The sequence below is a fragment of the Lingula anatina genome, chromosome 2, assembly GCF_051362555.1.
Source record: "Lingula anatina isolate TDL-2025a chromosome 2, LinAna3.0, whole genome shotgun sequence".
In the NCBI taxonomy this organism is placed as follows: Eukaryota; Metazoa; Brachiopoda; class Lingulata; order Lingulida; family Lingulidae; genus Lingula; species Lingula anatina.
In genome coordinates, this window is record NC_141768.1 from 18810951 (window position 1) to 18828572 (window position 17622).

At 34.9% G+C, this 17622-nt stretch overlaps 1 protein-coding gene across 3 annotated transcripts; it reads left to right on the forward strand.

Moving 5' to 3' along the window:
• Positions 1 to 7: 7 nt before the first annotated feature.
• LOC106174416 (piwi-like protein Ago3) lies at positions 8 to 17338 on the forward strand. Of its 3 annotated transcripts, none has more exons than XM_087006242.1 (20): positions 8 to 26; positions 2721 to 2823; positions 3324 to 3474; positions 3707 to 4007; positions 4587 to 4782; positions 5080 to 5198; positions 5412 to 5492; positions 5669 to 5782; positions 6646 to 6834; positions 7190 to 7358; positions 7733 to 7873; positions 8082 to 8195; positions 8748 to 8936; positions 11453 to 11548; positions 14320 to 14436; positions 15155 to 15352; positions 15537 to 15758; positions 15997 to 16076; positions 16621 to 16798; positions 17035 to 17338. In XM_087006242.1, the coding sequence occupies exons 2-20, from the start codon at positions 2725 to 2727 to the stop codon at positions 17122 to 17124; spliced, it is 2844 nt and encodes a 947-aa protein (XP_086862368.1). In that variant the 5' UTR covers positions 8 to 26; positions 2721 to 2724; the 3' UTR covers positions 17125 to 17338. The 3 variants fall into 3 exon arrangements, with proteins under 3 accessions (XP_086862368.1, XP_086862367.1, XP_086862369.1); XM_087006241.1 differs by lacking the exon at positions 8 to 26 and adding an exon at positions 1030 to 1196; XM_087006243.1 differs by lacking the exon at positions 8 to 26 and adding an exon at positions 1030 to 1196 and having other exon boundaries at positions 15537 to 15728.
• The last annotated feature ends 284 nt before the right edge of the window (positions 17339 to 17622 follow it).

Below are 17622 nucleotides of genomic sequence, written 5' to 3' on the forward strand. Positions count from 1 at the left end.
ATATCAAAATAGGCCTACTGATGTGTGTAAGTATTCTACTTTTTAAATAAAATCTAAATGGTTTATCTCTTTTTTTTCACTAACTGTCGATCAATTAACCAAAACCGTTTTCTTAAATACTTAAATACTGTTTCATAATTCTCGTAGAAATGGAACGATTGTTTTGCGCGTCACCGGGGTGTTAGACCGTCTTACGTAAGGGAGAGGCGCGGAGGTTCTGTTTGCTCAAGGCCAAAGATGGGCTACATCATCAAAATGCCCCGGACACCCTCGTAATCTGTAAAATAATAATAATAATAATGAAATATAAATTAGAAATAAAGATAAATTGAAGAAAATGGAAGTAACCAAATTTTTTTCACTGGGGAAAATCTGTAATGTGTTCAAACTCTATGTGAAATGCCATTTCATTCAATAAAAACGTTGCAGGAGGTACTTGTACTGAATCTTAAAAGGGCTGCATATGAATATAGGCCTATTATAAGTGAAAGAATATAAGCCGCATCGAGTGCCGCAGTCGAAGTAGGCTCCAATATAGAAAAATGATTTAAACAGCAACACACTGTATAGGCCTAGATCAACAAATATCTAAGGATATTCTTTTTTACTCGGACTTTATTACCATTACACCTACACTGTCATCATCTCTATCTTGTCATTAGGCTACAGTCCTTTCTCGAATTTCTGCGTCATTTATTTATTTATTTATTTATAGGGCCTACAGAGATTGGATCTTACTCGTTTTAGATGTGACATGAATCGACATAAGTTATCAGTTATCAAGCTCACTTTATTTAGATACAAAAATCTTTATCTTAGCTCTGCCTTTCACCAAGGTGCCAAAGTGCCAGTGTCAAATCACCCCCCCCCCCCCCCCACACACACACACACACACATTAGCCTAAAGACCGATCAAATTTAGCTATTAGATGCGTGGATTTTTGGATTTCTAGGCCCTTTATTTTGAGGATTTTTTTCGGTGAATGAAGCACTAGGCCTACTCTTCCACTCAAAAAACAGTAGGGACTCTACGACGCCCACACGGAATTTGCCTGGACGGTGGATTGCGTAGATTGCGTTTGTTGGGAATTTTGTTTACCGTGACGTCACGAAATTAAGACTATTTGGGTCAGAACGTGCAGTCAGTTGTATCTGCAACTACGGTGAAAGCTGTTGGAAAATTAATGTAAAAGAGTGTAAGTTTTTGAAATTTGGTAATTTTAATTGGTTGAAATATGTTGTGTTACAGTTTTAGATTACATATATAGGTGGCATATTAGAATGATTGTCTTCTATTTGCCAAATTATTGGGGTTTCTTTTAAACAGTTTACCCTGTGTTGTCTGTCAACGAAAAGGAAAATGGCGGTGTTGCTTCCAGTTATTATTCGTTGGATTGCATCTTTGAATTTCATTCTCCATAGTATTAGACTTTTGTAGGAAGAAGGTCGTGAAACAGATTGCGTTTTAGTCCTGGATTTGTTTGGAAGAAAGACTTAATTCCCTACCTTGTCAACTGCTTTTAAAGCTGACCAAAGTAGAGTTGGTTTGACTAGTTAGGTCAAATTTACACCATCTGTGGTAAAAAAAAGTGATGAATAAGAACTGATTTGCAGAAAAAAAAAATGCTAGCACTATGCACTGTGGCTGGTTACATATCCATAAATTCCTGGGCACTTTCGCAATATTCCCCTGTCACGTGTACGGTCCGTTCTGCTTGAACCATCCGTCCTGACCGACGTACACAGCAGGCGTGTGTATTCTTGAATGATCTGTTGTTATTCACCTGTACTGTTGTATTTGGCTAGTTCATTTCCTACCTCATACATTTACTATGATGGGGATATTTCTAGGTAAAATTCATGTGTTAATTGATAATTTTGATAGAGAATCATCCGTCCATGGATCTCCAATACTCGAACATATTAGTTGAGCAATTCATTAACTAGTTTAAAATTTAGAAAAACTCATACATATTGCAAAAAATTATGTACATGTTAAGTTGCCAGTTGGTATTTGCTGGCCCATTGGCCCAATATATGTACATATTTCTGCCTTAGCTTCACCATTGCTTGGTATTGGAGTTGAACTGGACAGTTTCAGTATGAATGTATGTCCAAGGGATTTTATTCATGGACATAGACAGGTTGCCCCTTCAGGCTTCACTTTAAATGATGAATCATGGATCTACGATTGTTTTACCTAAAAAGGCACAGATCAATGCATCTGGCCCTCCTGACCAGAACTAGGAATGTATGTTTGAAAATAGAGGCATTTTTGTAGTTCTCTATGATAAAGTCCTTATAATGTTACGTACTGGTCATTTGGGGCATCTGGTCTAAAAATCTACCAACCCAAACCAGAAACCTATGCAAGTAATTCGTCAATTTAACACAATTAGGGTGCATTCCCAGAGATTTAGATGGATCCAGAGATTTAGATTTAGATCAACCCAACGCCCTGGGGGTTCACGCTAAATTGCAGTCAGCCGAGCGCGCACCATAGTTAATTACCCCCTTACAGCTTTTAGTAGGCAGGACAGGCGCTTAAGCTGGCTAAGCTGACAGTAATCTAGTGAGACTTCCCACAGGGATAGATCGATCCAAAATCTATGGGAATGGGGTCGATCTAAAATCTATGGGAATGGGGTCTTAATTTTAGGACCAGTGCTTACAATGCAGAATGATTATATAATATGAGTCATAAATAATTTCTATTTTAGAAACATGTCCGGTTATGGAAGAGGAGGAAGAGGGGCAGCTTTACTGGAGGCATTGAGCAAGCCAGCCAGAAAGCCAGGCCAGCCTCCTTCCCAACCTGAACAGGTTTGTATGGCTGCATTCAGAACAGCAAGGAATCTATTCAGTGTCTATTAGCAGATTAGACAGCAAGCTTTTTAGTGGGTTGCCGTATTTGACTCGCGAACTAGTTAGCCCACTGTTCTGAATGCAGCCTATGATATTTATTGCATGTTTATGATAAACAAATGTCAAGAGAGGTCATGTTTTTGTAAAATGTATGCTTATTTCAATATCATATTTTAGAAAATGTGACTGATTGATCTATAGCTAGGCGTGCAAGCTGTTTAGATCACATACCATATACTGTGGCAAAAGAAAATGAAATCCAATTTGATGTACATTTTGTCAGTTTTGGGTGTTAAGTTCTTTGCTGTTCAAATCATAAAATGTGCTGTCTTGGCCTTGTTGTGCAAGGGTTAGATTAAAAACGCAAGAAAAGAAAATTTATCTTAATCTGCAGTTACTCTTAAAAACCTAAGACCATGGTTTCCTTTGATGGTATTACTCTACAATGATATTTACAGAATGTGAATGGAAGTGGACAGAATGGACATGGTTTACCCACGTCCCATCCAGTGCCTATGGGAAGAGGGGCCTATTTGGCAAGCCTCTTACAGCAGCAACAAATGAGAGAGCAGAAAACAGAACCAATAGCAGAGACGTCTGGTCCCTTAGGTAAATGTTGAAAGTTATCAACTCATGACAGGGAATTTTTATGTGTACACTTGTGTAAACCCTTTTTTTAAGGGCAGACAAAAGTTAAGGATTAAGAATCCAATAAAAAAATGTCTAGAAATTGAGTAAAAAGGGTCAATCGTTTCTTTTAGAAGCTGATTGAGAAACGATTCTCTTTGAAATGCAGATTATTTCAGTCAGAATTGATTTTTAACTCTGTAATATGTTAAAGGGAGAGGCACAATTCAAACAGCCACACAAGTCAGTGCAGGCAGAGGAATATTATTGATGCAACAGCAGCAACTACGACAGGCTTCTCAGTCTTCCTCACCATCTCCTTCTGGTCAGCCCGCAGGCAGGGGTGCTTCAATCCAGTCTGCCTTGGCAGCACAAACTGCACAGATGCAGTCGCCACACCTTCCAAAACACCCGTCTCCTACTGTACCCACACAGCAGGGAATTACACAGCAGATGTCCATGTTAGAAGTTGCTGATAAACCAGCTGTGATGAAGCATGGCTCTTCTGGCCAGCCGTAAGTTTATTATCTTTCAGTATTTATTAATAATATTGTAAAACATTCATGTTGATGACTAGGTAAGAGACCACTCAATATTCATGTGTGCTTATTTCCTTAAAGGTACATATGGATCAAGCATTGGTGGAGCATGGATTTCCCAGTAACGCATATAAACCACTTCTACTAGTTACTAGGATAAACTGAATGAATCAATCAGTCAACCATAAAAGTGCTTTAATCTGGTCTTTAAATTTTTGGTCAGAAATTTAATCTACTTATCTGACCCAGTTATACACAGCATAGAAAGCTGGCAGAAAAATTCGATCAAATATCATTTTTCGGGTAATATAAACGATGTCTTTTGGTAATTCTCTTAGTTATACTATTTGAATCTATATGCTGGCATTTGGTCAGCTTTTGTGGCAAAAAAATTGAGTTCATATGCATCTTTAAGTAAGGATGAGCAACACTGTAAGCGTTTTATTTTTTTTAAATATGCATATAATATGATATCACATCCCTGGTGTGATAGTTAAATGTTTTTAAAAAAAATTAACTTGAAATATTTAGTATATTTCCATCTTTGACTTTCAGAATATCACTCTCTGCAAACCATATTGCAGTTAGTTGCAATATGGAGCATGTGTTCCAGTATGCTGTCTCCTTTAGACCTGACATAGACAGCAAAAACATGCGTTTTAAGATGGTGAATGAACACAAGGACACTATAGGCTCCACAAAACAGTTCGATGGTGCTATTTTATATCTTCCAAAGAAGCTTGACCAAAAGGTAAAAAAGTCTGTTTAGTATCATTCTATTGGTAAAAACTTTGCTTTGTCTTTCTTAACATTTGTAAAATAATTAATCCTGAACTAGGATCAAGTATAAAAGGGAATATTTGATTGCTTTTTTCACCAAATTGACATTGATTTCAACATTTTACTTGGATGTAGATGTACATTTATATTTTATTTGACTTGTGCAGAAAATGCTTAAGTGATCCTAGAAAGTAATATTGAATGATTATACACCTGATTTACTAATGTTTGTGATACCAATAATTGAACCTGTATGTGGTGTTTTCAGGAGACAGTTTTGAAGTCCATACGTCATACTGATGGTGCTGAAATAACTATTACAATAAAGCTAGTCAAAATAGTGAGGCTTCAGTCTATGACCACATTATTCAATGTGATTTTTAGGAGGTGAGCAAGAAGCTCGAGGATAAGCATACTCCTTTTTTCCTAGAATTATTTCTAGTAAAAATTTTTTTTTTTACTTGACCACATGTAGCAGCTAAATGACAGACTTACAGTATTGTATGATACTTTCATTGGATATTTTTACAGTTAACTTGTCTCTATGTCTGCCTCGTGGTCAATAGTCAAAAGTATTAATGAGTGTTTTCACAATTTCAGAATCATGAGCATTTTAGGAATGGTACAAGTGAGTCGTCACTATTATGATCCTCGTCATCCTGCCATGGTACCACAACACAAGTAGGTTTCATTATTTTATATGTACTGCTGGATTTTAAGGAGGTTCTTTTTAAAATCAGGTGGTCATCTCAGAAAAACTTATACAAATACCTTGTATTTTTGTAGGTTATTTTCATTGGATTTTTACTTGGCAAACTTATAGGTCCATTCAAGTTTTTTATTGCCTTTTCTTTTAGACTCGAAGTTTGGCCAGGTTACATCACAGCAATACATGAGCGTGAAGGGGGGCTGCTGCTCCTAGCAGATGTTTCACACAGGGTACTAAGGACTGAAACAGTATTAGATGTTATGTAAGTTTTCATTTGATATACTGCATGTTCTCAGTCCATGTTATTGATAACTAAAACATTTTGATATATTGTAAAGATCTGTATTATTGTGTATGGTGATGTGCTAGGCATGAATGTAAGCTTTACCGGATGGTTGGTACCACAGTTAAAGCAGATTGATAATGTAGAATTAATTCGTTATTAGTTAATGCAGAAATGAACACTGTCATGCTATGAGAGAATTTTTGTTCAAAGAAGTATTTAGTTTCATTGCACCAAGAGCTAGAATTATATTTTACATTAACTCTTTCCTGGTCCTAACAGTTGGTCAAGTAATCACGGGGGGAAATCCTATTAATACTGCAGAATGACACTGAATACAATGTGCTGAACTAAAAATGTCAATTATCTATATTTTTCATCAGAATGGCTTGAAATTTTCTCTGTTGATTGAAAAGATGTCAATGTATGAATGTAAATATGTTTTTTAAAAAATCTACGTTTATTTTCATGGAGTTTTGCTATATTCAGTACAAACATAAAGCATAAAAAATGTAAAAAAAACATGGTCTTTCAAGTAAAAAAAAATATCAATTATACTTGAAAAACAAAAAAAGAAAATAGAAGTATTGTTTTTGCTACAAAGTTTCATCTGAATTTCTGTCATGAAAGTCATCTGTCTGAGTTTCTGTCATAAAAAAGAGCTAGCTTTGATCCAGCACAGTTCTGACCTCCATGTTGTCTACCTCCACCCATCAGGATTTTTGGGCCTTCTTACCTGTTACTGTTGTAGGGTTAAGGAAATGAGATAAATGGCTATTTTGACAAATATAGGCCATTTTGACTTATCAATCCACCTTAATCTGTGTTATTCTTTTTTGTAGGAACACAATTCTTCATCAAAAGCAAAGCGGGTTTCAGGATGAGTGCACTAGACAGTTGGTGGGTTGCACAGTCATTACAAGGTACAACAACAAGACTTACAGGATTGATGATATTGCATGGGAAAAGAATCCTGAGGACAAATTTTCTACAAGCAAGGGCGAAGATATATCTTTCATGAATTATTACAAGTAGGTGCATATGTATATTATTGACTTTCGAACTTGCATAATCATAAAAATTACTCTAGGAAGATTTTGAAAAGATGGATACAAAATATAGACATGTTATATATTGAATGTGTTATAGGTTACTGCTATTGACTGATTTTGTGAACATGATTTCATTGAATTAAAAGCAGGCTTGGCATTAATTGAATATGAATGAAATGTAGGGGAATTATTTTTATGTACACACACGTTTATTACATATATTTAGTCATAAAAAATAGGCTATCATTTGCCCAAAGCCAGTATGTGAACCAAATGTCCATTTGTAAATCATTTGGGGATTTATCTTTTACTTTCACCTTTCATGTATTTACAGAAGCAGCTATAACATAACTGTAGCAGATACGAAACAGCCCTTACTCTTGAGCCGTCCAAAGAAGAGAGATCAGAGGGATGGGGGTTCAGATATCATTGCCTTGATTCCAGAGCTTTGTTTCATGTCAGGGCTAACAGATGAAATTCGCTCAGACTTCAGAGTCATGAAAGTAGGTTTTTGCTTTTGGTATATTACTAAATAAAGATTAAGGTGTTAGCACAAGAATATGATACTATTACATATCATAAGGCCACACTTTTTTATTTTTATGGATGACATCCTGCGCGCGCACCGATTTTCGTCCGTTCTCAAAAAAGAAAAAAAAATCCCCCCCTTTTCTTAAGCAGTTTTTTTTTTTTTTTCGCCCGCTCGCACCGATTTTGGGGTCCCCATAGGATGTCATCCATAAAAATAAAAAAGTGTGGCCTAATGACAAGAAAAAAATGTTAGTTTTTGTTTCACTATTTTGATAAGAAATGATAACTGAGGAATTTTGGTAATGTTGGTCAACAGATAAAATTGAGGGAATTGCTTTCTCTGCAGGACTTGGCGGTACATACCCGTGTTTCTCCAGAGCAGCGACAGCTCAGTATGAAAAAATTCATAAACACTGTAAACAGTAATGCAGATGCTAGAAATGAATTGGAAAAGTGGGGTTTGTCCCTAGAGCCTTCAACCGTACCCGTAAGTCAAACATATGTGAAATAAAATCAAGACCTTCTTTCTACTCTTTATAAAAAGTTAATTTTGGAAATTCATCAGGATTTTCTTTTCAACAACTTTTATTTTATATTACGTATGAAAGAATATCTAGATTCTGATATGTAAATTGTTTAATTTTTTCAAGCATAGAAAATAAACATGCTGGGGACAAGTTACATTTATTTTTCAGATTCAAGGGAGGCTCCTGCCTGAAGAAGATATTTATTTCAGGAATTCCAACCATAAAGCAGGTCGTGAAGCTGATTGGGGAAGACACATAAGTAGAGAAAACTGCATCTTAGGGGTATGCAATTTGTGTTTTATTTTTAAAATGTTGTGATTTTAATACTAAATGGTCACAAAACTTTGTTGATGCTAACAGTTAGACACTCAGATCCAGGAGGATTGTTGCTGGTTTACCTAACTTAGTCTAGGCTAACTCTAGCAAAACTTTATATTAGACAAGTAGCTGAAAAGATTTTGGTTGAATAGCTGCATAACATTAATTGCTAGGGTTTTTTAAAGATAGCTTCAATTTTCTTTAACTTAAATCATTCTTGGCATTTGGTGAACATTCCATTTAACTGTGAGTTCAGCTGAATGTCTGTTTCATTAAAAACTTGCCTTTCAAAGTTTGATTTATGTTTTGTATGGAATTTATTCTACATTTTTCCTGCAGCAAATTTGCTGGTATAAGGTATTTAAAGACAGAGGGCTGTCAAGGAACACTGTGTTAATGAACATGGGATTATTCTTATATATATATTTACAACTTACAATTCTTGGCTTACAGTCATTTTTCCTATGAGAAACTTAGATGAATTTAAAATGATAAGAAATGTGGCTTTTTATATAGGTGGATTTGTACAACTGGATGGTCCTTTTCACAAACCGGGATAAAAATAGGGCCATGGATTTTGTGAGGATGGTCCAAAAAGAAGGTCCCAACATGGGTATAAATATCCAAAACCCTACCACACTGGAACTAAGAAATGACAGGACAGAGGCATATCTTGCCACAATTAGATCAAATCTCAATCCAGAGGTGAGACTTGCTATGTGAATGTGCTTTGAAATTATGGCAATGGTTTTATTAATGAAGGTTATAACTAACAGCATGTTGATTAATAAATTGATTAAATGAGCAAGGCATTTTGAATGATGTGACTCTATGTGCATTGTTTTAACTACAGGTAATTGTCTGCAGATTCAGTCTGTAGAATTTATGTTTGTATGGATTAGTAATGTTTTGAGGAGTGGAAATCTGTTTTATAAATACTCTGAAGTATCAAATAAACGTACAGGTACGTTAATTAATTTTCCAAATTTCTTCCCGCCGGTACGCTCCATTTTCACCCAGTACGCTTATTAATTTTTCAAAAATCTTCCACCCGATATGTTTATTAAATACATATTGTACCGGTGGGAAATTACACAAGTACAAGTCACGCTTTTTATTTTCTTAAATTGAAGTATAATGAGAAGAAAATTGAGATCTCAACTCATTACCGACTGTTCTACCAACAGCACTGGAAAGTAGGTCAAGCGGAAGTCGCTCTCTGAACACAACAGTACATGCGTCACCTGATTTCAGTTCCTATAAATAGACGTGCTTTCCCTTCAACAGTGACAACTACTCATGTACATCGATCGAATGATGCAATGTCGCAAGGTGATAGGATCATATTTATAGCTAAGGAGGTCATTTCAAGTGCAGCAAAGAAGTTGTGCCTGTTTTCAAACATCAATTATTTCATGCCGATTTATGATTTAAACGATGTTAAATCACATTTCTATGTAAGATAAACCCTTAGGAGTTTACAGGTATGCAAAACGAACCTTATATCTGAGAATAAATTTACTATGAATAACGTCTCCGTATGGCTCTCGGAGGCGGGTTAGGTGCGACATATCTGGGTCTTCGGCCCCTGACGATTATGAAATTTAACTCATGGCAAATATATATATATATATATATATATATATATATATATTTTAAATAAATTAGATATCCCGTTTTTAAGATAAATTATAATACTGAGTGAATTTTACCTGGTGAATTTTTTTTTTTTTTTTTTTTTTTTTTTACAATGATCAATAGCTAGCTTTTTTCTTTCTCTTCTTCTTCTTTACTTTTATTTAATTATTTCATTTTTTTTTTTTTTTTGGGGGGGGGGGGGGGGGGGGGGAGTGGTGCAAAGGATTTTTCCACCCAGTACTTTTATTCCATCCAGTACTTTTATTAAATTTCGAGATTCTTTACACCCAGTACTTTTATTCCATCAGTACTTTTATTAAATTTTGAGATTTTTTCCACCCAGTACTTTTATTCCATCAGTTCTTTTATTCGATACTTCAGAGTAGTCAAAGAAAAAATGTTAAGATAAATATAATTATTAGACACAACTTGTAACTTTGAAAAGAACCTCATCAGTAGTGACTTAATGCACAGGGTTTTACTATTATTATTATACCACCAGCATGGCGCTGGTGGTACACATCATTCGCCACCACATCACCATTACCATTTCTCTTCCTGAACTACAAGAGCCTCTGTATCTATCTCTTGTATGTAGGTCACATATAATCTCAACTTGATCCATGTGAATTTTGGGCTTTGTCGGTTCAGTTTTTCCCATATGTTAAAAACAGCTGGAAGAGTGATCTCTCTATAATTGCATCTTACTTGTAGATAATATAATAGTTAACAGTTTTATGTGAAAGAGCAGTTTCCTTCCAATTATAGTTAATAACGGCCAGAATAAAACATGAAGGAAGAAGAAATTGTTGGGGATAACCTTGAAAGGAATGTTATTATACCACTGTTCCAGCTATATTTCTGAGTTCAAATGACTTAGAAATATTATGAGAGGAATAACTGGGTCTTAAAAATAAAGTCAAAATTCTCATGTAACATGAAGACAGCAGATAGGCAAGTTGTTTTTTTGCAACATTCCTATCACAACAGGTGTGAAAATGAATAATTATCATGTAAGCATAACCAGGAATGGGGCCCGCTTGCCCCCTTAAATTGTGAATGTCATAATCTAATCTAATTGTGACCTTGTAGCTGACCTTTGACCTTATTTTAACCATGAACTTTGCAAATGAACCATGAACTTTCTGCCCCTTATATCTCCAAAACTGGCGGAGATATGCCCATAGATACTACTGAACTTGAATAGGAACTCGTATATTGACAGTCTTCCTGTGACCTTGGATTTGATCTTAGACCTTCTTTTTGCTATAGACTGCACTTTACAAATTTGGGTTTGACTTTTTACTTTTCCCCATGATTTTGTTATAAATTGTTATTTTCAACAACAACCAAAAAATAAATAAATAAATAAAATAAGAACTCTTGTTTACCACATTTTGTACAGCTTGTCAAGCACAACACTGGAGGTGGTGCCCCTTTTTTCTTTGTTTTCCATACGAATGTGCTCACTCCAGCTCGTGGTACACTACCTGGAGGTGGTATTGCCTCTCTGCTCCTCTAGTTGTTATTATTATTATTATTATTATTATTATTATTATTATTATTATTATCTTTTTGTTTAGGTCCAGTTGGTTGTGACCATATTTCCTACAAGCAGAGATGACCGGTATAATGCTGTGAAAAAACTTTGTCTGGTTGATGCCCCAGTAGCAACACAGGTAACAATTTTATTTACAAACAAAAAGTAGGAAACAGCAGAAAAAGAGCAACAAATATTTTCTCTTGATTTAGTTGAAAAAGTAAAAAGTACACAAAGTTATAGGTTGCCTGAAAATGATCTAGTCAGAGGCGAGACATTTTTATGTACAGACACAGATGTGTCTGTACATATTGCCATCACCTGCGTCTGTCGTCGCCGTCGCCGTTCATGTCGCCGTTCATGTCGCCGTCGATGTCGCCGTCGCCGTCGCCGTCGCCGTGCACTTTCAGCGTTAACACCATAAGTGGAAGACAGTTTTACTTTTTGGCTTTATATTTACAGAGCTGATGAATATTCATAAAACGCAGGTCAAGTTCGAAAATCAGCATGATAGGGCCATTATTGTAGAATTTATGCTGTTTTTTCACTTTTCAGCATATATGCAACACTGTTAACACATTTCAAAGAAAACCGATAGGCCTGTTGTCATGAAACTCACAGGAGTAATCAATCTTACTAAAACGCAGGTCAAGTTTGAAAATCGGCATGATCGGGCCACCATTTTAGTAATTATGCTGTTTTTTCACTTTTCAGCATATATGCAACACTGTTAACACATTTCAAAGAAAACTGATAGGCCTGTTTTCATGAAACTCACAGGAGTAATCAATCTTACTAAAACGCAGGTCAACTTCGAAAATCGGCATGATCAGGCCACCATTTTAGTAGTTATGCTGTTTTTTCACTTTTCAGCATATATGCAACACTGTTAACACATTTCAAAGAAAACTGATAGGCCTGTTGTCATGAAACTCACAGGGGTAATCAATCTTACTAAAACGCAGGTCAAGTTCGAAAATCAGCATAATCGGGCCATTATTTTATAAGTTATGCTGTTTTTTCACATTTCTTCAGATTCAATTCTTAGGCATGTTAACAGTCTCATTATTTAATTAATAAGATACGTAAAAGTGTTTGTTTGACATTTCCTGCATCTTTACAACATTGTTAGTTGATTATGTAAAAATGATGGTAAACTTGTTATCGTGTAATAATGTGTCAAAAATGGAAATAAACTCATATTATTGCAGTTTGTAAGATTCAATCATTCATTATGTTCAGAAACTCAGAATGGAGGAAATTGGACATTTGACACTGTTCTGTTGATATTTTTCACATCTCATCAACTTTCTTAGTTGATCATATAAAAATGGCAGTAAACTGTTAATTTTGTTTTATGTTAAAAAAGTGTTAAAAATGGAAATAAACGCATTTCATAACAGTACTGTCTTGTTTCACATTTCCTCAGATTCAATTCTTAGGCATGTTAACAGTCTCATTATTTAACTAATAAGATACATAAAAGTCTTTGTTTAACATTTCCTGCATCTTTACAACATTGTTAGTTGATTGTGTAAAAATGATGGTAAGCTTGTTATCATGTATTGTATAATAGAGTTTCAAAAATGGAAATAAACTCTTATCATTGCAGTTTGTCAGATCCATTCATTCATTCACTATGTTCAGAAACTCAGAATGGAGGAAATTGGACATTAAACACTGTTCTATTGATATTTTTCCCATCTCATCAATTTTCTTAGTTGATCATATAAAAATGGCAGTAAAGTGTTAATTTTGTTATATGTTAAAAAATTGTTAAAAATGGAAAAAAATGCATTTCAGGACAGTACTGTCTTGTCTACATTTTGGCATTTTCAAGTTGTGACTTTGAAGTTCCATGGGCCTGAAGACCTTTGCTAGTCACATTTTCTGAATATCCATGATACTAATATTTTATTATTAAAAATTGATGGTTATTATCCTGTTAAACATTATGTAATATTGCATCAAAATTTGAAGAAACCCCTATTTTGGACACTGCTCCCTTGATGACCATTTAAGGAAAACTATGTCACTTACTGTTCTCAAACTTACAGGAAAGAAACATGGGACTAAAATACAGTTTCATTAGGCAGTGCAGTCTATTTGGTAAATTTTTCTGGCAGTTAATCAGTTTTTTGTGAAAATTTAATTTTTCACATATTGGCAATTTCAAGGTGTGACTTAGAACCACCTTGGGCTTGAAGACCCATGCTAGTCACATTTTCTGAAAATCCACGATACGTATATTTTATTATTAAAAACTGATGGTCTTTATGCTGTTAAGCATTATGAAATATTGCATCAAAATAGAAGAAAACACAATTTTGGGTATTGCTGCCATGATGACCATCATGGGAAAACCATATAACTTATGATTGTCAAACTTTTAAAAAAGAAACACAGGACTAAAATGCAGCTCGAGTTGGAAAAGCAGTCTAATTGACTTCTTTTTCTGGAAGTTTTACATTTTCAAAGTGTGAACTTGAACTCCCATGGGCCTGAAGCCTTATGCTTGTTACACAATTTACTTACATTGGTATTACCTGTTGAGCATAATTAAAATTTGATGTTGAATTTGCAGTTTAACATAATGTACTTTTACATCAGAATTGACAGTAGCCTATTTTGTTATTTCCTGCTTTTTGTCTGTACATTTGACAGCTTTGCTGCCTTGTTTCCATTTAGTTACCACATTCTGTATAGGTCATATATAAACAACTTTCTTGATTCACAAGTCAAACTGGTTGGACTGAGTATAAATGAAGTAGAATGTCAATTTAATAGAACTTGGTCTTTTGTTTTTCATTGGTTTTAATTTAAAGAGCCCTGCTGTCAGTTATGATTGAAGTGTGCGTCTCCCAGATATTTTAGATATTTTAAAAGAAATATGCCTTTTTTCCTTGGTAGGTTATCAATGCCCGCACAATATCAGACCAGAGGAAGCTAAGATCTGTCTGCCAAAAAGTAATCTTGCAGATGAATGCCAAACTTGGTGGAGAACTTTGGGCTGTGAAGATACCAGTGGTACTTTTTTTTCATAAATTTGGGTTAAATTGTTCTTTTTTAACTTGTCTTCGAGGATTGTGCATAATGAAAGTAAGCAAAGATGCATGCTGGTATGTGTCTTTCATATATGCATACTTATTTAATAAGGACAAACACTGCATGTCTGGACATATGCATATCACATATGTATAATGTCCATCATTGACTTACACTTTCCTGGAATTTTTTACTCACAATTTAAGGAAATCCATGTTACTTAAATTATTTTGAAACTTTTTTATCTTAAATGTAAACCTTAAAGATGCATATGAAGTCATTTTTTGTCACAAAAGTCAACCAAATGCCAGCATATAGTTTCAAATACTATTACTAAGAGAATTACCAAAACTTTAAAGACATTGTTTAATATTACCTGAAAAATGATATCTGATTGGATTTTTCTGCTACCTTTCTAAGCTGTATATAAATGGGGCCAATAAGTAGGTCAAATAAGTAGGTTAAATTTACGACCGATAATTTAAAGAAAGGAGCAGTTTAAAACTTATATGGTTGATCAAGTGATATATTTGGTTTATCCTTTGGCATGTTAAACTTATTTGAGTCATATAAGATACTAGTATAAGTGGTTTATATACATTACTGGGAATCCACGCTCCACTTACGCTGGGTTCATTTGTTTCTTTAATGTTATGCTTTTTAAAATTTGAACAGTATTTTTTCCTCTGTCCTTTTCCAGCGTAACACCATGATATGTGGCATAGATGTTTACCATGAGGGTAAGGGTGGCAAGGCTCAGTCTGTTGGAGCTTTCTGTGCATCCATGAATAAGGATTGTACTCGCTGGTTCAGTGATGTGTACAAGCAAACCCCAGGAGAGGAGTTGATATCTGGCTTGAAGATGAGCCTGTCAAAGGCCATTATAAAATACCATGAGGTTGGTCTCTGTTTTCAATATTACTGTTTTAGATGGTATCAAAATCTTTCTGAAGCAAAGTTATTTGTTTTGTTTTTAATGGAAATGTATTACATTGACTGGAAACATGACAATTTGTAAGCCTTAATTATAATTATTATCATTATTATTTGAACCCCTGTTATGTGCCCATTTTCATTTCCAGCTCAATCACAGCTTGCCAGACCGCATCGTAATATTCCGTGATGGTGTCGGTGATGGTCAACTCGGCATGGTTGCAGATTATGAGGTGTCTCAACTGGAGTCCTGTTTCAGTCAGTTTGGGGAAACCTACCAGCCAAGGCTGGCTGTTATTGTTGTCCAGAAACGCATTAACACCAGAATATATGCAAAACTGGTAACAACGTTCTCCTTGGATCTCACAACTGTAACTGTACCATTTATCTTAAGATGAAATTTTATTAATGCTTAAAGAGATGAGTTCACAAAAGTGATTCATTGTTCAATGAAAATTCAACAGATTGTTTAGATAAATTTCCGTGGCCAGTTAAATGGTTGGCTTCATTAATTCAAAATGGGTTACTTGTGTGAAAGCAAGGTTTTTGGACAAATATTTTTCTGTTCTCCATTTAGTTTTATCCATGATTACTATTGTCTTTTTACAGCAGGGGGCAGGCAGAGGGTGCCAGTATGATAACCCTCCTCCAGGAACAGTAGTGGATCATACCATCACAAGAAAGGAATGGTAGGCACTATTAACTATGAAATCAGTCAGTTTTGTCTGGTGTGTGAAGTGCAATTTGTTACAAAATATTAAGTTTGATAAAAATTGCCATCCATTTGAAGAGTGACAGTTTTTTCAGTAACCTCAGGCTTCATAGGTTAGCATTTAGAACTATTTGTTCCAGTGATCAGTGTCAACTTAAGTGAAACAATACTAAAAAAATTCTTAAAACACATAGTGACAGGAATTTTGAGATAACTGCGCCAATTTTATGGTTTAATTTTATTGATAAATCAAATGTCTTTTAATGACTCTGAAGATTGTTTTAAAAGGAATTTTAAAACCTTTTTATTTATAGAATTTTTAATTTTAATTACTTTTATGTTCTTACTTTATCTTTGTAGTTTAAGTTTTTTATGCATATTTTAACAGCTCTGAGACACAATTGTAGCGAGGTTTTAAGAAATAAATTATTATTATTAAATATTTGTAGTTTGTTAGAATGAACTGTGCACCAACTGTGCTCATATTCAATCATATGTATTCGTGTACGTACTTATTTCAGGTATGACTTTTTCCTTGTGAGCCAGCATGTCCGCCAAGGAACTGTCTCTCCCACACATTACATTGTGGTTCATGATGGTTCAGGACTTAATCCAGACCAGATTCAGCGCATGACTTACAAGATGACTCATTTGTATTACAACTGGCCGGGGACTGTGCGCGTCCCCGCCCCTTGCCAGGTTAGTACATCCAAGGGCTCTTATGCCTTTGTTAAGTTTTGTAAAATGTTTGTCATGGCTTTGTAGGTTGTAAAAGCTGACATTGTGGCCTATTGCAAGTGGTATGAAAAAGATATCAAATAGAGATTATGTTTAGATGACAGGAATTCCAATTCCGTATTTTTACGCATTCTTCCTTATTTCTGTTAATGTTTTCTATTAACCATATTAAACATGCGCCCGTTTCTTTTCTTCAGTATGCTCACAAACTGGCATACTTGGTGGGTCAGAATCTCCGGGATAAGAAACCACACGATAAGCTTATGGATAAGCTGTTTTTCCTGTAAAGAAATACTCAAGTCCAGAACTGTGCCAAAAACTCCATGGAAATAAAATGTTAAAAAGATACACGTTTTTGTTTGGACATGGACAAATGGTTTGAAAGGATTCGTATTACCATGAAGCAAGTGGCTGATGGGGCCAAGCGGAATCCACAAAATCATGTTTTGAAATTATCACCTGTTTTACCTCTAAAAGGTTTGAAGAGGTACTGATATTTAAAAAACATTCTGTCTCAGGGTTGACGTCTCTCCGAGGTTGTGCATATTTGAAACTTTTTTGATTGCAGATGTATTTTCATCCGTGCTGTTTCAAATACCAGTAACATTTTGAGAGCTAAAGCAGCTACAATTCATTTTATGTTTATTGAAGTTAAGACACGGCATAAGCCTGAAATGATCCATCCAGTTTTGTTTTTGCACAAGTCTAGAGAGATGATCTGTATTGGTATAATAATTATTTTTTTACAATGAAAGGTTAAATGCTTTCTATTTTTATAATGTAGC

Coding starts and splice junctions, on each gene's coding strand:
- LOC106174416 (XM_087006242.1), top strand. CDS start 2,725: ATGTCCGGTTATGGAAGAGGAGGAAGAGGGGCAGCTTTACTGGAGGCA. Junction 6,835..7,189: donor TCTTTCATGAATTATTACAA/GTAGGTGCATAT, acceptor ATGTATTTACAG/AAGCAGCTATAACATAACTG. Junction 15,759..15,996: donor TCTCCTTGGATCTCACAACT/GTAACTGTACCA, acceptor GTCTTTTTACAG/CAGGGGGCAGGCAGAGGGTG.